Consider the following 23,030-nt stretch of genomic DNA (forward strand, 5'->3'; position numbering starts at 1 on the left):
TGAGCCCACAGAATGAAAAATGATGGCCATTAAGATAATTAAAAACACTGTGTTCTTTTATCTCAGTTTTCCCACTCATTCCCTGCTTCTTTCATTAGCTTCTTACCATAACAGTTTGAAAATATTTCTGCCATCGCAAGTAGAAGAGTTTGGATTTGATATCCCGCTTTATCACTACCCAAAGGAGTCTCAAAGCAACTAACATTCTCCTTTCCCTTCCTCCCCCACAACAGACACTCTGTGAGGTGAGTAGGGCTGAGAGACTTCAAAGAAGTGTGACTAGGCCAAGGTCACCCAGCAGCTGCATGTGGAGGAGCAGAGACACAAACCCGATTCCCCAGATTATGAGTCTATCGCTCTTAACCACTACACCACACTGGCTCTGGATCATAATCTGGATTCAAAATTCCATTCCATTCCATGCATCTGCCTAAAACAGGGAGGAGAACCATGTACACAATACTGAGATCTTTGGAGGAAAAATGGGATGTAAGTGTAACATACCGTAATTATCATCGAAGGCTGCTGACAACATCTTCTAAGCACAGTAAATAAAAATGTGTTTCATGATGTAATGTTAATTTTGAGTAGCTATATCGGAGTGGGGAAACGGACCAGTTGTTTAATTTCAATGTTGCATAGAACATACTGTTTTTTTAGTCTTAACAGGAAAGCTGACCAACTACAATTGAATAGTGTGTGGAACTTGCATTACACGTCAGTTCCAAAATGCTGTGCTGTCATTCTATAATGGGTAAAGACCATCAACACACCGGATTTGCTAAACCGATCAGCGAATTGGCCCATCTGTTCTATTTTCATGCCTCTACCAGTTGCCTTGGTTTCTTCTTTTCAGTAAAAACAAAAACTCTTTTATATAGAAAGTTTCTTTTCAGTGAAACCCCTGATTACATTACTGTATACAATTATTGATTTTGCCCACTAATCTGAAGATACATGTGCACATGAGATCCAGGTTTGTTTCTGGGAGCACATCCCTATCTCTTGTTTATTAATAAGACAGGCCCAACAAAAAGCTAAGTGAATACAAAAGAATCTAGACGCTGAATGTATTTGTCCCAAACTAGGAATTATTCTTGAAAGGCAACATAAAAATAGTTATAGTAAATACTTCTTGAAATATTCAATACGCAATTGATTTTCATTTCAAGATTATTGTTTTTACTCATGTGAAAGAGCTCAATGGTTAAAATACTTCCAGTATTTCTACTGTCTCTAAATTCATGTTGTTATGCTGAGCTTGTACCAAGATTTTTCCGACTTGGTACACTTGCTTTATACCCTCCAACTATGGCATGATCTGGGCAGTTGTCCATGCTTTAGTAGCATCCAGGCTTTAGTACTGTAATGTGCTATTTATGGGAATGCTTTTTAAAAGGGTTCAGAAACTTTCAACTGTTCTAGAACATGGCAGCCGAGCTGTTGGCAGGAACTCACTATTGTGAATATATTACGCTAGTTTTAAAGAAACTGTGCTATTTCCAAGCCCAATTCAAGGTCTGGTTTTCACTACAGGCACCCTGAAGATCACTTATTTCTGCATGAACCTTGTATGGCAGCCAAAACAGTAAGCAGGGAACCTTATTTGAATGCCTGTAGTGGTTAAGTGGGTGACCATCAGCTACTGGGCATTTTTTGCAGTTGTGCCCCACCTATTGAACTTTGGCAGGGAGATTTGCCTGACTGTTTTCTTCAGGTGACATGGGAAGTCTTCTCTTTTCATCTGGCTTCCAATGTCTTCATCTGCTGGCTTAATGGAGTTTGTTTTTCTGGCACTACATTGGTCTGGTCAATTGCTTTTATGGGTCTGCTGCTTCATTCAGCATGTTTCTAGTTCGACTATTTATTTTGTACTGTTATACTATATATTCTTGCGATCTCTGTGTTTGTTTTTATATTTTTATTAAAGATTTTCTTGATTTACAGAAGTATGTGTAATGTCTCTCTTTTGTATTTTTTCAATGTAACATTTTTTTCATTATTATTATTTTTTGTATTTTTATTGCAATCTCCGTGTTAAGTTTGGGGAAGGGTAAAAAGCACAGTAAACAGTTTCAGAATGAATGTGTGAAGAAATCCTGTTATCTGAATTAAGTTTTAATGGAAATTGTGCAATGTGCTCTGACATTTGTAACGTAATGTACATTGAAGTGTATTTGATGTTGGAGGGTTTCTGTCTGGTCTGATGAATGTAAGTTTAACTTGTCGCTTGGGGCCTTAACTGACAGCTGTGAGGAAGGGTTGGCATTAGAATTCTCAGTATGCAAAGTATATAAGGTTTGCATATTTTGATTGTTGGGGGCAGGTTTGGAATTTTCAGTTAGTGTGGTTGGCTGGAACTGGAGGGGCCAGAAGAAGTGCTGGTCAGCAGAGGAGAGTTGGGAGTTGTTGGTGCTTGTGGAGTCAGCCAGAAGAAGAAGATAGCAAAAGATGATTGGAGAAGACGGAAGACCTAAGATGCACATGGAGTTGCTTGGTGGCCTATGACTTGCTGGGTATAGCTGAAGAGACTAAGCTGTTTTAGGCTGAAGAAACCAGGGAGAACCTGCAGTGCTTAGAGGAGAAGTGAGAAGCAGTTTGGAGTATAGGTCACTGGTGTCTGGCAGTAGAAACACCAGAGGGATGACTACCACTTCCAGGGCAAGTACAGAAAGGCAAAGTTGAATTTCAATAGGTCAGTAAAGGGTTGGGGAAAGAGGCTTCCAGCAGAGCCCTCAGTTATAGTGTTGGTGAGGCTTGACTGGGGTGGAGGGGTGGGTAGAAAGGGCAATTTTTATAGGGTAACTAGCTGCTTCCTTAAAACCACCTTAGCTTAACATTAATAGTTGAATATAAGCTGTTGGCATATAAACTGACAGTAACAAGTTAACATACAGTGGTGCCTCGCAAGACGAAAAGAATCCGTTCCGTGAGTCTCTTCGTCTAGCGGTTTTTTCGTCTTGCGAAGCAAGCCCATTAGCGGATTAGCGCTATTAGCAGCTATTAGCGGCTATTAGAGGTTTAAGGGATTAGGGGATTAGCTGCTAAAAGGCTATTAGCAGCTTAGTGCCTTAGAAAAAGGGGGTGGGGAGCGGAAAAAACCCCCAGGAATCGCAAGACATTTTCGTCTTGTGAAGCAAGCCCATAGAGAAGTTCGTCCTGCGAAGCACCTCCAAAACGGAAAACCCTTTCGTCTAGCGGGTTTTCCGTCTTGCGAGGCATTCGTCTTGCGGGGCACCACTGTAGTTCATACTCATTTAATGATACAGTACTATTTAAAACAGCCAGATAAGCTTGTCCTAATTTTGTAATAAACATACACACCTTTGTTAAATATATAATTGTATATGACAGGTTTTGTACTATGCTTGTACCCCACAGTTACAAGGTTATTGGTAAGGGTTTAGCGGAAAGGAGAGAGTCTGAATGGTGGCAGTGGCACAGATTAAGTAGAACCATTCAACCAAGGGGGGTGCTTTGTTATTACAGTGCAAGTCAATACTCGCCTTCCCTCCATAGAGTGTAGGAACATTTTCTCAGGCATTCCTGTCTTCAGTGTTACTATGGAAAATGCAAGTAATAGGTCAGCAGAGTAATAATGTACATACAGCACTGCACAATATTCAATATGTTTGAATACACTATTCAGTTATACATCTTCCTCTAGGGCTTGGTAATCCCTGACCAGTCACTATGCTGGCTGGAGTTGTTGAAGTCCATCAACATCTGAAGGACACAGGTTCCCCATGTCTGCCTTGCTTCATGTTTACCCAGTTTTCACAATCCCATAGGCTTCTAATGAGGAGCACATCACTACTGAGCCAACAAGTTAACCAGTTTGGAAAATTTGATCCTTACTTTTATCTATTGCAATTTCCAATGATTCAGTTTTTTCAGAAAAACTTTCATATCCCACCATGTGCTTTAATTCAATTGAACTAAAATTGACCATAGATAGGATCTGCCAGAACAGATCTTGCACAATTGGCATTCATTACTCTTGCTCCAGCCCCTCTGCAGTTCTTGCATCTGAGCAAAAAGATAAACCTGGAGCACAAATGGAACACAAAGAGATAAAACTGGAGCACTAAGTAAGAAGCTCCACACCAAATGGCAATTAGTCTATCTGCCCTTTCTGGAGGGGCGCTATTTTTCCTAGGTTAACTGTGAGCACCAGAGTTGGGGAAAGACTTCAACATCACATTTCCACGGCATCTCTCAGCTGCCCCACAACTGAGACAAATTAATAGTTTGTACCGAAAATTTAAATGGGTTAAAAAAATATATCTTTGCTTTGCTCTCCTAAAATGAACATATGCATTAAAGAGGAATAGAAATCAACTTTATAGATTTCACCACAGCAAAAGTATGTAAACCTACATTATGCACACAAAGTGATGAGAATTCTATAGAGATACAAGGAATTTAAATTCCAAAATTAAATCAAGTCCAGCCTTTCCCAACCTGGTGTCCTCCAGATATTTTGGTGAGGCATCCCTTTGCTGGTAATTATTTTTGATTCAGATTTGCCATGGCCAATGGCTAGTACAATAAAAGTGGATTGGACAAAAAAAAATTCTGTCATTCCTATAACTATTGGAGATGTTGACTGGGTCTGATGGATACTGTAATCCAAACGATCTGAAGGGCACTAAGTTGGGGAAGATACAGACAGTATATAATACTAAGGAAAAAGACCACATTATCCTGAATAATATATTCATGTTTAAAAGTTTATTTCACAAAGAAATATTCTGGCATTAAGTCAATCCATGTTTCTAACCTTTGTCTCTCTCTCTCTCTATATATATGTAGTATATTTCTCAAAACACAGGTTTAACCATTAAACACCTGTTTACTAAACCTGTGGTTTTCACACATGAACCTTACACACCATGTTGGAAAGTAAGAAACAATACATCAGGGCTTGGTAGCTGGATCTTTGCTTGCAATAAAGCTTGTTTAAATAAACAGAGAAAAGAAGCAACCTAAGTTGATTATCCAAACAAATAAACTTTTTGGGTCTATGTGGATTAAGGTGCTTTAGCATCAGGACAGAAAGCAAAGTATAGAAAAGGAGCGGGAAAGCACAGAGGATCTCCTTAAAAATGCCAATGAAGCAATAAAGTGTTATCCTTCCATCCCCATTTATATCTCAGAACCTCAATGCTTACTTGGGATCACAAGGTTCTGAAAGAAAATAAACATGATGCAGTCATCTAACACATACATACACCAAGACAGTGTCAAAGATAAAAATATTAATCTCCCCCACCCCTCTATACCAAAGTAAGCTTCTAATGTAATTCAGCACAGTATTCTAAAAATCAATGTAGAGCCCAGTGTTAAACATGGTTACTTGGAATTAGGTCTCACAAAATCCCCAAACTTCCATGGGACATCAGGGTGTGATTTTAAACATCTTGCTCAAAAGTACATTCCACTGAAATCAATGGGATATAATTCTAAACAGCTACATACAAGATCATAGGTACTGTTAAGCCTAAATATGAAGGATTTATATTAACTAGAACTAAACTATAACCAAGTAAGCTTTTTAGGGTATCTTGGTCCAGGAAGATATCTGTTTACAAAATATTCTTTGCCACTGGTTTATATTAGATGGAATTTAGTTGGAAGTGCTTGTACAATATATCAGCTTACAATATAAAGAGGCTTTGGATCAGGTTGCAGTTATGTAATTCTTTAAAAAAAACCATTGTGCATGCAGCATATTGGCAACAACAAAAAAGAGGTCAATATCTTCAGTGCTTACTTTTTTGGCATGTTGAATATTCACTCGTATTATTTAGCAAATCCTGCTTGGTTGCTATACAGTAACTAAACGGGGGGGGGGGGATGTATTGAAGCAAACTAAGTATGTGACTTAAACTCTTTCTGGAGGCAGTACTAACATTTCAGTCACTGAAATGGGGATGGTTAAGCATAGAAAATGAGTGGTATTGAGAGGTGCCACTACAGAAAGTGCTTACTCCAGCAAACTCTTACGGCCCATTCCATGTATTTCCTTCTGTTCGGGGATGTATCTATTCTGTATAATTGTTGTTATTGTTATTTTATCAAATTTTTATGCCGCCCTATACCCGCAGGTCTCAGGGTGGTTCGCAGGCTAAAATCACAATATAAAAACATAGAATCAAAATAAAAACAGAAACAACCCAATAACTACCCCCCCCCAAAAAAAAACACATTTTAAAAGGGCACTGAACGTCAGTCACCCCAAGTCTGGTTAAAGAGGAAAGTTTCGGCCTGGCCCCTAAAGGTGTGTAATGAAGGCACCAGGCGAACCTCCCTGGGGAGAGCATTCCACAAACAGGGAGCCACTGCAGAAAAGGCCCATTTGCGTGTTTCCATCCTCTGGATCTCTCGTGGAGAATGCACATGAAGAAGGGCTTCAGAAGATGATCTCAGGGTCCAGGTAGGTTAATATGGAAGGAGGCGGTCCTTGAGGTATTGCGGTCCTGAGCCGTTTAAGGCTTTATAGGTCAAAACCAGGACTTGGGCCCAGAAACTAATTGGTAGCCAATGCAGTTGGACCAGGATCAGAGCAATATGCTCAAGCCATCTTGCCCCGGTGAGCAACCTGGCTGCTGAATTCTGCACTAACTGAAGTTTCCAAACCATTTTCAGAAGCAGCCCTACATATAACGCATTGCAGTAATCTAACACTAAGGTTACCAGAGCACTGAATTATTATTATTAATCATATTTTTAGTTGCTTTCCTCGCTAAACCAACTTTCAAAATTTTTTGGCAGTCTCTGCAGGCAGTTTATACACAAGCGTCTCTGGGTCAGAACAATTATACGCAAGTCTGTTCTCCTAATCTCAGTGGAACTAATTTTCAGGTAAGTATTTGAGAACTGTGACCTAAAAAATATGTTCTAGCTGCAATTCCCAGTTCTACTACAATTTTTTTATTATTTAGAATGGCTTGCTCTAAAAAAAAAGAAGGTTACATGCATCAGCCATTAGTCTACACATAGATAATCCTCAATAATAGCAACACTAGGAAGTACTTATTAATATTTTCAAACTGTTCAAGACACCTCACAAAATAAGACAATCATTCTAGTGAATTTTCCTACTACTGAGCTGCATCTGAGTTTGCTTTCATGCTCCACTGATCAACAGAACTTACTATTAATATGATTATCACTACTTTATACACTGCTTACTTGCCAAAATGCCTTCTAAGTGGTTTTAAGTAGATATGTATAAGACTGCACTATCTGCTTCTTATTTTCCCTCAATGAACTCTACCTTATTTTTCCTAAATTTTTGAATGGAGGTCACTCTCTTCTATCAACCAAGAAATTTTCAGTGCCTATATAAAAAGCTCATGTATCTCAGTGAGCTTTATTTTTTCCACTTTTATATCAAGGTAACGGCTAGCATGTGGTGGTTTCTAGTCTATCGTTTCTTTGGCATTTGCTTATGAACATGATATTTCTACATCTGCTCGTAAAACATTATTATTTGGACGGAATTTTACAACAGCAGACCACAATAAAACCTGCCAATCTATTAAAGTACAATAAAATATTTACAATGGGTGCGATTCAACTAACCAACCCCATCTGTGGAAGCCCTGTGCAAGGATTTTTGTTTGCACAACGGGGCTTTGCCCCCCTCTCCCTGTGATCCCCAAAATTGGTTCTGGGGAGACCAGGAGAATTCCCAAACAGTAAGTGTGTGGGGTGCAGAGGGGGAGGCATTGTTCCATCTGGCAGACTGGAACAATTGCGCAGATAGAACGATTGGAAAAGTGTGATGTTGAATTCCACCCATAGTGTTTTATCAACACTAGTGGAAAGATAACTTGCAATTTAATTAAATAATTTTTCACCTCTGAAGGAATGGTGTCAAAAAGAATGCTTGTATTTTTTTCCTCCCTTGGTACTTGACATATAAAACCCTAGTACATTCTACTATAACTTATCATGCTTGATATGTTTATAACCTGACATTTTAGTTTTACAATAGCCCAGAGGCACACAAAAATTTAGATGAGTGGGCTGTGATGTGCAAAATACAGTTGCCTGTGATTCCAGGCTACGTTTCTATCAGTATTTCAGTACTTACATTTGTTTTGAGGCACACTCTTTGGCTACATTCTGTAGTCTATAAACAAATAAATAGAATGGCAGTGACTCTGAAGTAAAGACTACATTATTTCAATAAAGTGACAATACTTTTTCGTAGGGTTGTGTTGTTGTTTTTTTGGTAAGGCAAGACAGTACAAGTCCTTTCAAGAGGGATGCTTTGTTATATCCATAAACGGTAAAACCCCAGTGCGACTGTAAGGCATGTAAATACTGAACCTGGAAGAAAATAAGGGTGGAGAAGAAAGAATGCATATTGTCAGATTTTAATCCTTTTGAAAATGAAAGTCTGGGTAAAGAAAAGTATTTTTAACACTTAATCATTTTACTTGGATCTTGCCTGCACTGTTAGACAACATGGAAACCGATAGGATTTGCATGATTCAGGCTAGATCAAGGGGGCAGGGGCGAGATGGGGCACGTGCCCCTGGCAAAAGAGTCACGGGGCTTGCTGTGCCTGCTCTTATGTGTGTGCCCCCACCCTGGACTTTTCCTTGCACTAGTGTGGAAAGAAAATTAAAAGGGTCAGCGTGGTGTTGGCTTTCCAAGCTTTCCAGCTGCACACAACAGCAGCAAAAAATGCTAATATCCAGATACTAACAAGAGGTATCCATGTCCTAAAATCAATGGATACAACTCCACTAGATAATTAGTAACTCTTAGACACCAAAAGCCGTCACACTTGATACAAAGAATATGAAACACGTGCATATGAGTACCAGACAACCGAGACAGTTACTAAGCATCTGCACCATGACAGAACTACATACCTGCTAAATATTTAATGGTGTCAAGTTTGTGCGATTCAAGCATTGTTTTCAGGCCTGCAACTTCAGTGTCTATTTTCCTGTACGTCTGTGTTAAAGCTCTATCCTGTTGTGCATGCTTTGAAAAAGGAAAAAGGGAACAATATCTCAATAGTTTAAACACTGTATTCACATCTCTAAAAAGCAATACAGTACTGTAACTTTTAACAGAGTGAGACCATCCAACAAAATGTTGCTCCCCCTTCAGCATTCCAGCTCCTCCATTGCACTCTCTCTCACCGTGATCTTCTGTTCCCTCTCCCCAACATGCAGGCAGTATTCCATGCCCACTAAACATGCTCAGTCGTCTTTGGGCTGCTTCTGCAATTTCCCCCTCCCCAAAGCTCTTTTTCTGATGAAGGCAAGGTTTTTATTTTCTGCAATACTCTGCCAGTTGCTTGTGTCCAACATTATATTATGGTTGGACACTTATTGATAGATTCTCTCCACTCCACTTGGGAATTAGCTTAAAAAGTCACTTCTGCTAAAACTATAATGCACACACAAACCTCACTTCCATGCTGTGCAGTAAGAAACAGGATTTCTATCTCACCTTGCGGGATGGAAGCAATAGGCAATCAGGCCACCAAAGCAGAGCAAATCACTCTGCCGTTGCTTTACCAATGTGATCTACTTCTAGATGCCACTGCAGGAGTGAAGCCACTTCTACCACTCAACACTGAAGCTGACTGGCCTCACAAAACAGGGATAACACACACTGTTTTGCCAGCATGATAGTTAGAACAGGACCACTGAGGACTGTGAGCCAGGGAAAGTCCAGTGTGGCAGAGTATCTTTAGCCAATGGGTCAGAGGCTCCCCCCGCTCCACTATATAGCTTGTGTGCCTAACCTAGTAGTATCATCCAATTAGCTTTCTCGGAGAATACCCAAAAAACAAAATAAGAACCTAAGCAGTTAAAATGTTTCTATATATGGATGGAGTAACACCCCCACCCCAATGTGAATGTTGCTGTTATAGGAAGAGCACTTTTTAAGGGGAAGAGCTGTAGCTGATGGATGGAGGTGCATGTTACACATGGGAAAATGCCCCCGCTTCAACCTTCACTATCTCCAAGCTGAGCTGAAAAAAGATTCTCTGGGCAGGTTTAAAGGTTACACTTTTATGAATGTTTCATCTGCGCAAGCATTCTAGCTTTCACCCTTCCTTTTACACTGTTCCAGGGGTTCTCTCAATCCCTGCAAGCCAATTTTTTGGGGGGAAGGGAATGCAGGAGGAGAAGTGGGGAAACCCTGCTGTGTAAGTTTGTGTGCACAGCTTCCACCGGCGGGGCACCTTAGGCAAATCTCACCTTCTGTTTGAAACAGATGCAGTAGATCATTTATTTATGGCTGCAATTTTAAGTCATTTGTTTTGGACGTAATCTCTTTTAATCTCAAATGGGACATACTTCAGAGTAAATGTAATTAAAACTGAACCTGCATGCTTAGATTTTTAAAGAAAAAATGTTTTTTTTTTTAAATTTTCATTGTTGGCTAGTTTGATTGTAATAAATGCTTCCTACACGCAAATACTGAACAAGCAGAAACAAGCCCAATTTGATTTATTTTCACACACATAAAAGCACCCTTTCCACATACTTAAAGCATCTCATGTTCAAACAGAGACAGTGCCAAGGAAAGCACACTATCTGCAATTATGCCTCCTTCTATATGCCCCCAAAAGGCTCAGTAAATGCAAAAGGAACGATGGTGGTGTTATTCAGGCTACAGGTAGCTCCCAAGAGGAAAAAGTTAGAATTGTAAACAGCGCATTGAGGCTAAGCCACTGACAACAGAAGCACACCAGATGGCTTATGCTTTTTCTCTATTCATATCTCAAACATGGCTACTTCAAATAATTACTGTATATATTTCATTGGGATCTTTTATAGAATTCAGGGTAAGTGTGTAGTTAGGTGACTAGCCACATTCACTTCAAATATTTTTTACTAGAAACTCTCAAAAATCTGTGAGGTTTTCATTCATATTGCTAGTGGATATGCCATATTTCCGTGTATAAGACTAGATTTTTTTTCTTAAAAAACAATGTCCAAAATTTGGGGGTGTCTTATACATGGGGGCCATCTCCCCCCATTTTCTTAAATTGGAGTCCCCCAAAATAGGGGGCATCTTATACATGGGGGCGTATTATAGAAGGAAAAATACAGTATGTTTGTATTATGAATTAATCTGGTGAGTTAAAATATACTTGAACATGTACAGTACTGCACTAACTTACTGGGCTTAATTCACAAGCAAATACTTAAGATATTTGTCCAAATCCAAAATTCTGAAATATACAAAAAAATTAAGGCTGACTGTGCATAAAATTAATCTTCCAGTTTTGCATGCTTCAAACCCATCTAAGCTTCATGTTTCATATTGAGTTGAATCCAGCATAGACCTAGGAGAAGTCCATTCTGCTCACACACCAGCAGCGCTGGATTCAACCCATTGTGCTTACATGGTTTTAATAGCAATTCAATATCGAACTTTAAGCACCAGTTAACTGCCATTTTGCACTTATTTCTACTTCTACCACATGGATATTTAAATGCCATTCCCATAATGGTGGTATGCATGTAAGCCTATACAACAGATGTGAAGAGGACTATTACCCGGATCAAGCATTAAGTTCATCGTTCTTACCAATTCCACTACTTCTGTTCTCATTTTCAACTGTTTCCTCTCATTAAGCGAATACTGAAATTTAAGAACAATGGATTACCTTCCGTGTAAAATAACCAACACCTTTCATTCATGCGCATCTATGAATGTTAACCCACCTTCCAGTATTACTGAAACAACTTCTACTGCTCATTGCAATATAGCTCAGTTGGTTAGAGCATGGTGCTGATAATGCCAAGGTTGTAGATTTGATCTCTGTATGGCTCAGCTGCATATTCCTGCATTGCAGGGGGTTCGACTAGATGATCCTTAGGGTCCCTTCCAACTCTACAATTCTCTGATTCTTTTGTGTCGGGGTAGATAACCTTTTCCAGAGCAAGGACCATGTTCCCTTGTCGCAAACCTTCCAGGACTCACATGACAAAGGTGGCATGGCCAAAGGCAAAAGCGGGCAGGGCAACAGGTGTTTTGCTTTTTTATACAGTAAGCTGCCTCCCAGCTGTACAAAAATCCGAAGTTTATATTTACACACACCTCCATCCAGAGAAGCAAGAAGACCTAAAGTTAAAGGACACAATCTAGCCAGGCAAAAGTACTTGAGGAGGGTTGCTGATGAGAGATATGGCGGAGGGCGGGGGGAGAAGAGGGGCATTGTCTGGACAGAGTTCAATGGGCCTGATGAAGAGGTCTGGAAGGCTGCATTTGACCCTGTGTGTGTTTCTCTACCCCCATGTGATGGCCATGCAAACATAGCAAGTTAACCATCACCCAAAATATCAGCTGTTGAGATTTAACATTCAACGCTTACAAACCTACAATGAATTACAAATGCTCCTCAATACGTGCCAGAGGTTATTTTTGGACGTTGCTTGTTATGAAGCATTTACAGGATGGCAAAAGACAAGTTTTCTTATAAAAAAATGCAGTACTGACAGAGTTCAGTGTTACGAAACACTCATCAAGATCCTAAAGTGTAAACACGTCAATTTTAAAAAATATTTTGCTAGAGATTGACATTCTACAAACGAATCTTGTTTTAAATCCAGCATTATGTCTAATCACTCTACACTACACCACCATTCCCACAGATGACTGCTGTAATTCTTAAGGCAAAAAGGCTAACAGATTAAAAATAATACTTTGCCTAAAGTTAAACCATACAGCATGACAGTTTCTGAACAACCAGTGTGATGTAATGGTTAGTGTTGGACTATGACCTGGGAGACCAGGGTTCAAATTCCTACTCAGCCATGAAGCTGACTGGGTGACCTTGGGTCAATTGCTGTCACCCTAACCCTACCTCACAGGGTTGTTGTGAAGATAAAATGTGTGCAAGGAGGTGACCATGTACACCTCCTTTGAGCGACTTGGTGGAAAAAAATGGGACATAAATATAATACATAAATAAATCTTAAAGAAAGACTACATACCAATTCTTTTGTTCTGCTCTTTTCCAAGTTGAAATCTAGCTTGCTGTCTGTACGAACTTTGGAAACTTCATCCTACAGAATGATTAAACAATAAATGGACATACAAATTCTTAATTTCTTAAGTAAAGCACTACTGCTTTCAGCTGTCCATCATTGCCTACACTGGTTTATTTCAGATGTTTGGGAGCAGGGGGGGAATTCAGCCCTACCAAGCTCTTTCTGCAACTGAACTCCCACAATACCAAGGACAGCAAGAGTGCCTAACTGGGAACTATACTCAAATGTTTATAAAGATTATGGGTGACTCTAGATCCTTGTATCAATACAGCTAGTCAGGGTCTATCTGACAAAAAGTCATCCAACTTTAAAAATTAGCTGCCATAATTCTGAGCTCAAAACACAGTGACTGCAGCTATTACACAACTTCCTGTTACCTCAGTTACAGAAACACCAGTCAGCGAGTTACTTATTTAGCAGCTATAAATGGTTCAGCTCAGTGAGATGGTATTTTATAGAGTAACACCTAAACAATGGTTCCAACGAACCGACAATGCCACCATAAAAGGTGCACAACATACTACACATAAACAGGAGTTCACGAAATTCCACTGTTTTATACAATTAAAGTGTTTTCACTACCGAGAAAAAACCATTTTGTCCCCAAAAGGGGATACAGGCTACATTGAGAACTTAACTGAAGAAAGTGGTGTGACAAGAGCAGAGCAATAATACTGCAAGGAAGACAAAGAAGTGAACAAAAAGAGGGCAAGGGAGCACATCCAAAGGGCATCCCTTCATGCACATGCTTGTCTCAAGAAAGATGGTTGCTATTGCCATGCTCTACCTCTCAACAATAACTACCCCAAACCTCAGGCCACAGGACTGCATGTGTCTAGGGATGAGAGAATTAGCTCTGTTTTATTGCGCTTTAAAATCCATTTCATTAGGCTTTTAGTTCTTTTATGATCCATTATCCTGTTTTTGTTGTATTATACTTTAAAAACAGCAATCAAAACCTTATGTAAACTGCTCTGAAAGGTCCGGTCTGAAAATCAGTATCAAAACACTATAAATAGAGATACTGCTGAAGTTCACCAGCCTCAGGCCCAGAAAGAAGCTTGGGTTAGTCTCAAAGGGAGAGACACGTACTATGAACCCAACTTTTCCAGCTTGGATTAAAAGGCAAGCCAGATAAGATTTTTTCCATTTCGTATGTTGGCTCAAAAGAAAGCAGCTACGATGGGTCATAAGCCCATCCCCTGCAGTCGTCTTTTATGTGGTTCAGTTTTCTAGACTAATGCTGTACATAGGTGTCCCCCAGGAGAAAAATCCTGAATCTAGCATTGTGCATGTGTTGTGCTCCTTCCTGGATTACCAGGTAGCTAGTCGAGAACATCACCTTTGACACTTGTTCAAAAGCAGTGGTAGTCTTAAAATATCTTCTTACAGAAAGATCAGACATGGTTAACTAGAATACTATGTTCAGTGTAGTTATATTATTCAAGTCCAAAAAATCTTACCATTACTTGCTTTCTTAGCTGGTAAAGTTGAAGTTTTATTTTCTTTTTTATTTTTGCATTAAAAAGAGAGAGAATACATGTTAAAACTACATAAGTACAAGATACAAAAACATTGATGCATGCATATTGGTTGTTTATATGTTACAGAGGGACTAAGCAAGTGGAGACTTTGGAATTCCAAAGATAATATCTCCAACATCAGTGAACAACTTTGCCTATTTGCAAGGATTGGGTTCAACTCATTTTCTCTACACTGTACCCAATAAGTTGTTCCTGTTAAATTCAAAAGCCATCTCCACATACTGGTTTCTATTCTTGCTTTTACTGTGATATTTCCTCTTCCAAACATCCCAAATGCTTTACTAAATCAAAGGTTAATTAAAATGCAGTAACTACAATATTTCCCCTTACTGCTAGATGTGGGTTGAGGGGGTTCACAATTTTATCCAATGCATGTTGGATAAATAAACCTGGATGTTTTACCAAGGATGTTTGCCTTTACCTCATTTTCTGCTCGAAGTGCTGAAAATTCACTCTTTTCCAAAATAATCATGTCTTTTTTCACTCCACCAATATGAGACATTATCTGCTGAAGAGCAATTTCCTTTAAAAGAAAAAAGTTAATTCAGTCTAGTATCACCAATGCCAATAAGATGTTTTCCTCTACAGCAAATCTTTCAACTAGTACTCCAGAAATTTTGCTCTGTCTGAAGGTTCATCCAGCACCCAACCAAACTCAAAAAGAGCCCTGTTTTTTCCCCCATTCTTCCCAACTAATGTTCAGAGGAAGAGAAGGATGGGGATAATACGGGTGGAAAGGTAGAAATTTTACTGTGCAGTAGCATCTAGACCATATTGCACAATGCACTAGGTCAGGGGTGGGGAACCTGTGGCCCTTCAGATGTCCATTGTTCCTCATCATTGTCCTTGCTAGCTGAGGCTGATTGGAGCTTGAATCCAACACCATCCAGAAAGCTACAGGTTACTTGCACTCAAGCAGTCTATTCAGTTCATGCATTAAAATTTTTACATCAGTAGCCAGACCATACACTGGTGTTTCTGAGGAGACCAATGATCAAACCCCTCAGGGGATCCACAGCTGCTGGCATCCCACCCTGAAACCACCCCTTTCCAAGGGTCACTGCAGGCTCCTGCTGTCAGAATCTTATTGCCTGACTGGGTGTAGTGCAGCAAAGGTAAGGGGGTTTAGCACTGGACAGAAAATGAAGTAATATCAAGCTATTAGAAAGGACATATCGTAATTGCTAACAACAAAGGGATTTGTTTTTGCTCCAGCTTTTAAAACAGCAATTAACAATAAATATTTAAGAAATTTCCACATTCATTTATACCTGTTGCACTTTTGTGACCATGTCCTTGTATATCACATTCATGTTGTTATTTATGATGTTTATTAAAGCAGACACAATAATCTCAGACTGCTGAGTAGTGAATCCTAGAATACAGAATATTGCAAAATTCAGAAACCTCTATATGTTGCTAAACATTAGCTATATACATTTCATATATAACATAACACTCACATAAACAAAGGCTGCTGTAGGAATTATTTACAGAACAGCCTCAAGTTTAAAATGGAAGATTGTAGCTTCTTTAGAGCCTCTATGAAGATTTGATGTCCTATACAAGTGTACATATCTAACAGCATAATATCATGGACATGTACTCAGAAGTCTCCCATTAGCAGGGGTTTAGGAATGCAGTATAAATAAATCTAGTCCTCCAAAGAGTTTTGCAATATTGGAACATGAGGAAAATTCAACAGTTTCACAAAAATTACATGAAAGTACTGGCACAGACAGAAGAGGAAAATACAGATTTTTTTGCGGGGGGTGGGGGTGGAATCCACAGTTACTCATATCAATGTTTACAATTTACATATTAACAATCACTGCAAAAGAATTACCATTTTCTTCTAGAAGGCATACAAAGGCATGGGTGTCAAAATAAAGCTTCCTGTTTCCTGATGGGGGAAAACTACTCTTGTTTTCAAGTTGTGGATATGATGCATGGATATTCACATCTAATTTTTTTAAAAAGGAAAATGCATAAAAGTAGTTAAGTGTCAACAGTAGAACAATAGCAAACTGATATATGCAATTACAAATCCCTCCCCTGGTTTACTGAACAACTCTACAGGATCCAACCCCAACCCCACCACAAACACCCAACATGGGCAGGGCCGGATTTAGGTTTGATGAGGCCCTAAGCTACTGAAGGTAATGGGGCCCTTTATATGTCCAGCTGTCTTTTGTCAACAACAAATTGTCACTGTTTTTTGTGTTGAATTTCTTAAATTACTTATATCATAGGGGCCTACACAACAACAAACAACAACAATTTATTATTTATACCCCCCCCCCCAATCTGGCTTGGTTTCCCCAGCCACTCTGGGGAAACCCAGAAAACACTGTTTTCTGTATGTAGAAAACTATTTTGGAAATGTACATCCAGATTTTTTTTCCTTTAAATTTTGTTGGGATCCCCCAATAGAGTGGGGCCCTAAGATATAGCTTCTTTGGCTTATACAGTACGTAAATCCGGCACTGGATGGGCAACAGGGCCCTGAAACTAAAACACATTTCACAAACATTTACGTATTTTATTCTCAAAGTAAGCAGGGGCGGCGCTCAAGAGGCAAACGTTTCTCTCGAGTTTGACAGCAGCCCTGAAAACCGAGTCGCAGAAACCGCCGTGAAGCCCCAGCCTCGCCCCTTCCCCTTCCCCTCCGGGCTGGCCTTTCAACCGCTCTCACCTCGCGCCCCAGCGGCTGGGCACCGGCCCCCCGCGCCCAAGCTGAGGAAGCGAAGCCCCGCGACGCGCCGGCCTCCCGGGAAGGAGCCCCGCGCCGGCGAGCTCGCGCCGCCGCCGCCCCGCCCGAGTCCCGGCGCGAGGGAGCCGGTGCGCTTCCAGTCTCCTAGGCAACGGCGGGAGCGGGCGGGGCCCGGCAGGAACGGGAGGAGAACGAAGGCGCCCGGCCCTCGCGGAGCCAAAAAGCCCTTCCTCCCGCGCTTCACCGCCGCGGCGGCCGCGGCCTGACCTCTGACCATCACCCCGCTTCGCCTCCCGCTCGAGGTCAAGGCCTAAGGGCTGCTTCGCCTTGGTCGTTTCGTAGCCGCGTCATTCCCTCCGTCTGGTTGCCCAACCCAGCGGCGCAGTGGTTCCGGCACAAACATGTTCCGCCCTCCTCGACCAGCCGCAGCTCCGCGGGAGGAGACGGGCTCTTTTCGGAGGGTGCTGAAAAGGCGCCGCCACCCACTTCAAGTGGTGCTGCTTCTGTGACACACGGCGCTCCTCGCAGGGGTGGAGACTGGGAGGAGGAGGAGGGAGGCGGTTGCTCAGCTCCCTCAGCCTCGCTGACAGAGGTTGACGTTTGCCAAGGAGAAAACTAACCCGCTGGTTGTTCCCATGACCTTTAATGGGGGGACAGCAAGGCTTAAACCTTTCCAGGTTTTAAAAACCCCTTTCAGGGTTTTTCGTATACAGTGCTTTTTTTTCTAGGGAGAGGCATACCCCTAAATATTTTGTGAATCTAAGTTTGGCCCCATTGAGGGGCAGTATTTCAATATGAGTAGGGAAAATGAGAGTACCCCTAAACATTTTTTAGGGGGGGGATGCACTCTCTCTGTGTGTATAAAAAAAAATTATTTGTTATTTTCAGTTATATATGTGTCCATATTTATAGACACACAGCTAAGAACACACAGTCTACAGAAGTAACTTCTGGGTTCAGTTTTAAACATTGGGGAGAAGTGAATTGCTGCAAAAGGTGGCAACGAGGATGGGAGTTTATGATCTTTCTTACTCAATCTTATTTCATACCGCAAACATGACCCCTGTATATTGCAAAGGTAAAAAGATATGCACAGGTGTGAGGAAGAATCAGTTTATTGTCTCTTTAGCATATTGAAATAATTAAAACATATTTTTTTTAAATGTGATTTTCAGTTATATACGTTTCAATAGTTTTACAGTCATTTTAACAGTTCCAAACTTGACTACCTTCCTCCTCTTTCTGCAGTTCCTTAAATTTATATTTATCATTTCCTGCATATTCTAAATTAACTTAACTTATTCTTTTATTCATCTACTTTATTTACTCTCATGAAGCAGCAGGTTGTTGCAGTAATCCTGCCAATGTCCTTATCTGTTTACAATTTATTTGTATATATTCAATTAAAACATTTCTTAATACCATTAAGTAATGGCAGTAACTTTTTATATGTATGAGTTTTCATGCAGTTTTCTTTTTAGTCTGAGCCTTTTACCAGATGTTAGAAGATTTCCTTTGATATTTAGTCTTCAAGGGGGCCACTAGGGGGCGCATTGGAAGATGGCTGACAATACCATCTCTCCGACCCACACGGGGTAATTAAGAGGCTGTTATGGGAGTAGGCAGCCTCCCTTGTTGCCCCAAGGAAATGGGGAACACTGTGCCCATAAATCACCCCCTAATTCAAAAGAAGGGGGTGAGGGCCCTAGGCAGAATGCCCCCGTGTGGACCTCGACTCTCCTGGACGCTGTCTCTGATCGCGCACTAGTTGCAGCAATTTGGAATAATTAATTACAAAAGAAGCAAATGCACATATTTCAAGTGAAGAAGGGGAGTGAAGTCTGCTAATTTAAGTGACCTCTGCAAAAGACGACGATGGGCTGGAGAAACAGGAATATTTTACGATGAAGATACACCAAAGGCTGGGTATGTTGACAACGGGGCTGAATGGGGGGGGGGGACCTTTTTTACTTTCCTTCTATGTGATTTACAAGAACCCCTCCTCATTAGAACCGTCGGTTGAACTGACCCAAGCAGGATGATTAAGGTCTGTGTTGAGATAAACTTTAACCAAAAGTATGCTTTATGGAGACCGAGAAGCAATAAGAGCTTTTGGGAATGGCGCAGCAATTAATTCGGTGTCGTCATCTTGCCAAAGGATTTGTAGCCGGGAGGAAGAACGGATTTGTTTTCAGACTGCATTCCTAGTGAATCTCCTCAGAGGTTTTGAGAAAGGAGGCAGATTGGTGAAGATTAATGACACTAAGACTGTTTTGATGTATGGAAGTGATGTTATATGGAAAACGTCTGGATATGGCTACTGGATAAAAAAATAAAAATCCACGCAGGATTACAAACTGTTCTAACCAGCTTGTGGAGACTATCAGAGGTCACAAAGAGAAAGGAAAAATATATGAAAATAATAACAAGAGATGTGGAAAAATAATAAGAAAGGACTGGATAGTACTGTGAACATCATAAGGTTAGATTTGTGGACATTAAAACAGCACTAAGAAGCAAGAAGTTGATTGGATCCCTTCGGAACTTGAAATATGGGTACCCCCAACAAAAATTTAAAATTCGGCTGTGTAATTTAGAATTCATGTAATTTGGTTTGATTTGATGTGATTGGTCGGTTAATAAAAAATTATTCTTAAAAAATAAAAATAATAAAAAAGATATTTAGTCTTCAAAGAATCACTCACTGCTTGTGACTATAAAAAAGACATTTGCAAAGATTGAAGCTCACATCATCTGCATGCTCTCAGATTGGCAGGCACGAATTCTACCACTGAACCACCAATGCGCTGCATGCTCTCAGATTGTATGCAAGATAGAAATGACAAACACAACAGCAACATAAGATGGCCAATGTTTTTTTGGACTTGTGACAGGCAAAAGTTAAACAGGTGAAACTTTTCCAGGAAGGGAAAGCTCAATCTGCTGAATTTCTATTATGCAGAAAAAAGGGGAAACTTACTGTTTCGTTTATTGAATTTATATCCCACCCTTCCTCCCCAATGTAAAATGTAATAATTATAAAGAGAACTTCAAATTCTGATTCATTATAATGATCACTATCCATATTATCAATTGAAATACAATGTGAAGGCCAGTCCTGCTATGCAGCAAGTTGAAATAGTTTGCTTTAGGCAACACTTCTCTATTGTTCAGGAATCTAAATAGTATATTAAGACTTTTTACATTATTGACCTTTTGGAGGAGGGAGGCATTTGGGTTCTGCTTTTGAGCACATACATTGCTCTCTTGAATAGTGGACTTAACTAAATTGGTGGTGAGTACCAAGAGGTTCACTGTGTTGGCCCTGATTGTCGCTGGTGGACATCAGGATTCTAGTAAAAACAAGGGAGATCCTGCAAGCCTGAATTCTGCCCATCCCAGCTTTCAGGAATATAGCACAGATGAAATATTTGTAGTGGAAATGTACCAGATACAATTGTTTTTCCAAGAGAAGAGACAAGTGAAGAGAACAAAACCTAGTGGATTTGGTGCTAATCTGTCTTGTGTAAGCATTCAGTTGTTTCAAAACTTTCCCACCTTCCTCCGAAAGAATGTTTATATGCTGTCTCTCTGCTGCTTCTCCCTTCTCAACACATACTGTTATACTGGTTGTAACAAACAGGTTTTCCACATGGAAAGAAAACCGATGCTTCGTGAAGTAACTCACTTGTGAACCAAGTATGGAATATATATGGTTTGCTATCATTTCACCCATAGATGGCAGCAGTTTCTTACAAAGCTGTCTCCTAAGGCTATTTCAGGTCAATGAATGTTTTGGACACAAAAAGTCAAACATTGAGAGGAAATTTCTAAATTGTAGCTTCTCACCTGAAACTGGTGTTCCATCGGTTCACATCACTTACTGGGCTGTCCAAGCAGATCTTTATCCAGCTCACATTTCAGATTAACAAATGCTGCATAACCTCACCACATAATTTTCCTAATTGCTACCATTACCCAATAGCATGGTAAACCTCCTAGTTTTCCTAGAGCTGATTGCCACAACTTCCTACATCTCCACTGCTATATATTGTTAACATCCCTTCAAAGATCTTGCTGTACTCCTTACCATATATTGTTATCTCCCCCTCCAAGAATCCCCTGCCAACCTAGCAGTTCGAAAGCAGATAAATAGGTACCGCTCCGGCAGGAAGGTAAACGGTGTTTCCGTGCGCTGCTCTGGTTCACCAGAAGCGGCTTAGTCATGCTGGCCACATGACTTGGAAGCTGTATGCCGGCTCCCTCGGCCAATAAAGCGAGATGAGCGCCGCAACCCTAGAGTTGGCCACGACTGGACCGAATGGTCAGGGGTCCCTTTACCTTTACCTTAGTAGCTGTAGGCAAGGGGGTCCAGCTTGGACTTTTTCAGGATGCACACTACCACCTCTTACAGCTTGGATCCATCCAGCCATGCTGTCCCCAGCTAGCTTCAACTGACCAAGAAGAACAGCTTGAGGAAGCACAGATCAGATATATTAGGGCAAGCACCTAGACCATGTCCTCAGGCCACAATAGCCAGAACTGATCCCAAAACACAGGGCCAGATGTAGCATTTGGCACCTGTCTTGACAGCTGCAGCATGTACACTGACAAGTGTGGTGCCAAGATCATTGTAGAGATGAGCATTTTTATCCTCAAAATGTTTAACAAAAGATTCACAGCAGGCGGTGGGCTATGGTCCACTTTCAAAAGCTCTGCTGGATAGCTACTTGAAGATGTGCTGGAGGAAGCAAAATAAGCCTTTTTCCATCCTTGCTGCCATGCAGCAGGTACAATAATGTGCTCTGACGTGTTTGGTCAGCTTCACACAGCTTCTAACCATCACTCCAAACAGTAATGGTCACCAACAGCAGGGGTCAAGGGAATGCAGCAGTTTGACAACAAATCTTTCTGGATTCTCCATAATAATTGAGTTACATCAATGCCAGAGAGGTATTACTATTGCTATCACTGCCCTCTCTGCAATCTACAGTATCACTGTAGAGTGGCCAGATGGAAAAGAGGGCAAAGCTCTTTTAATAGTTGTGCAGAGAGGGGAAAATACAGGAGTCGGAGCTTGTCATTCTGCAGAACTATCAGAGATACAGGAACCCTATACTCTTTTTCATTTGGGCAGCCTATTGAACTGTTGTAAGAACAGCTGAAACAGAGGACAGAATGTACTTTGAATACTCAGGAGTTCTATATAAATGCTACAATGATGGTGAACAATAGTCTGGAATGGTCCTGAAATCAGCAAAATAGTCAGTAACAGCTAAAAGAGCGGTTATAATGGCACAGTGTCCATGTGCTTTTACAGTGCATAATTACACAACTCCATCCATTTTACTGTCAAGGATCCTGAGATCCCAAGATCTGCATGAGCATCTTAGCAGATCAAGAGTGTAGTCATCTTCATAAATGGTTACTCCATCACACGAGGCATGATAGGAGGAGCTAGCATAGTCCAGTTGTTTAGCTCAGCAGCACGCGAAACTTAGTATAGCTTTACATTCAGGGGCTAGGAGATAAAAGCCCTTTACACCCAAGAGAGCAGGGTACAAGATGCAACGTTAGCTAGCTGAGATCAAGCACAGATAATCAGCCCAATTCCAAAACATGATCTGGAAGCAAGGCCTGGAAAACAACCCAGTTCAGCAAGGCAGGGGAACCAGAAGCATGATCAAGAAGCCAGAGACCTGTGCTTTTTACAACAACTGTGAGACG

General features: G+C 40.7%; 1 protein-coding gene across 1 annotated transcript; it reads right to left on the minus strand.

The window, feature by feature from the left end:
- Positions 1-4,715: 4,715 nt before the first annotated feature.
- On the minus strand, positions 4,716-17,927 carry MCUR1 (mitochondrial calcium uniporter regulator 1). The gene is made up of 9 exons (XM_083449610.1): positions 17,286-17,927; positions 16,437-16,553; positions 15,862-15,965; positions 15,012-15,113; positions 14,510-14,551; positions 12,990-13,061; positions 11,581-11,634; positions 8,895-9,009; positions 4,716-8,343 (listed from the first exon to the last, which is right to left on the minus strand). Exons 1-9 carry the CDS (start codon positions 17,578-17,580, stop codon positions 8,288-8,290), a joined length of 957 nt encoding a protein of 318 aa, XP_083305736.1. The 5' UTR covers positions 17,581-17,927; the 3' UTR covers positions 4,716-8,287.
- Between the last annotated feature and the right edge of the window lie 5,103 nt (positions 17,928-23,030).

The sequence above is a fragment of the Podarcis tiliguerta genome, assembly GCF_965153285.1.
Source record: "Podarcis tiliguerta genome assembly, chromosome: 7".
NCBI classification, from domain to species: Eukaryota; Metazoa; Chordata; class Lepidosauria; order Squamata; family Lacertidae; genus Podarcis; species Podarcis tiliguerta.

Excerpts from the sequence above, each read along its gene's own strand:
- MCUR1 (XM_083449610.1), bottom strand. The coding sequence starts at position 17,580 with ATGGTCAGAGGTCAGGCCGCGGCCGCCGCGGCGGTGAAGCGCGGGAGG. Across the intron at positions 15,966-16,436 it reads ATGCCTTCTAGAAGAAAATG|GATTCACTACTCAGCAGTCT; the intron begins GTAATTCTTTTG and ends TCTGTATTCTAG. Across the intron at positions 13,062-14,509 it reads AGCTAAGAAAGCAAGTAATG|GATGAAGTTTCCAAAGTTCG; the intron begins GTAAGATTTTTT and ends ATCATTCTGTAG.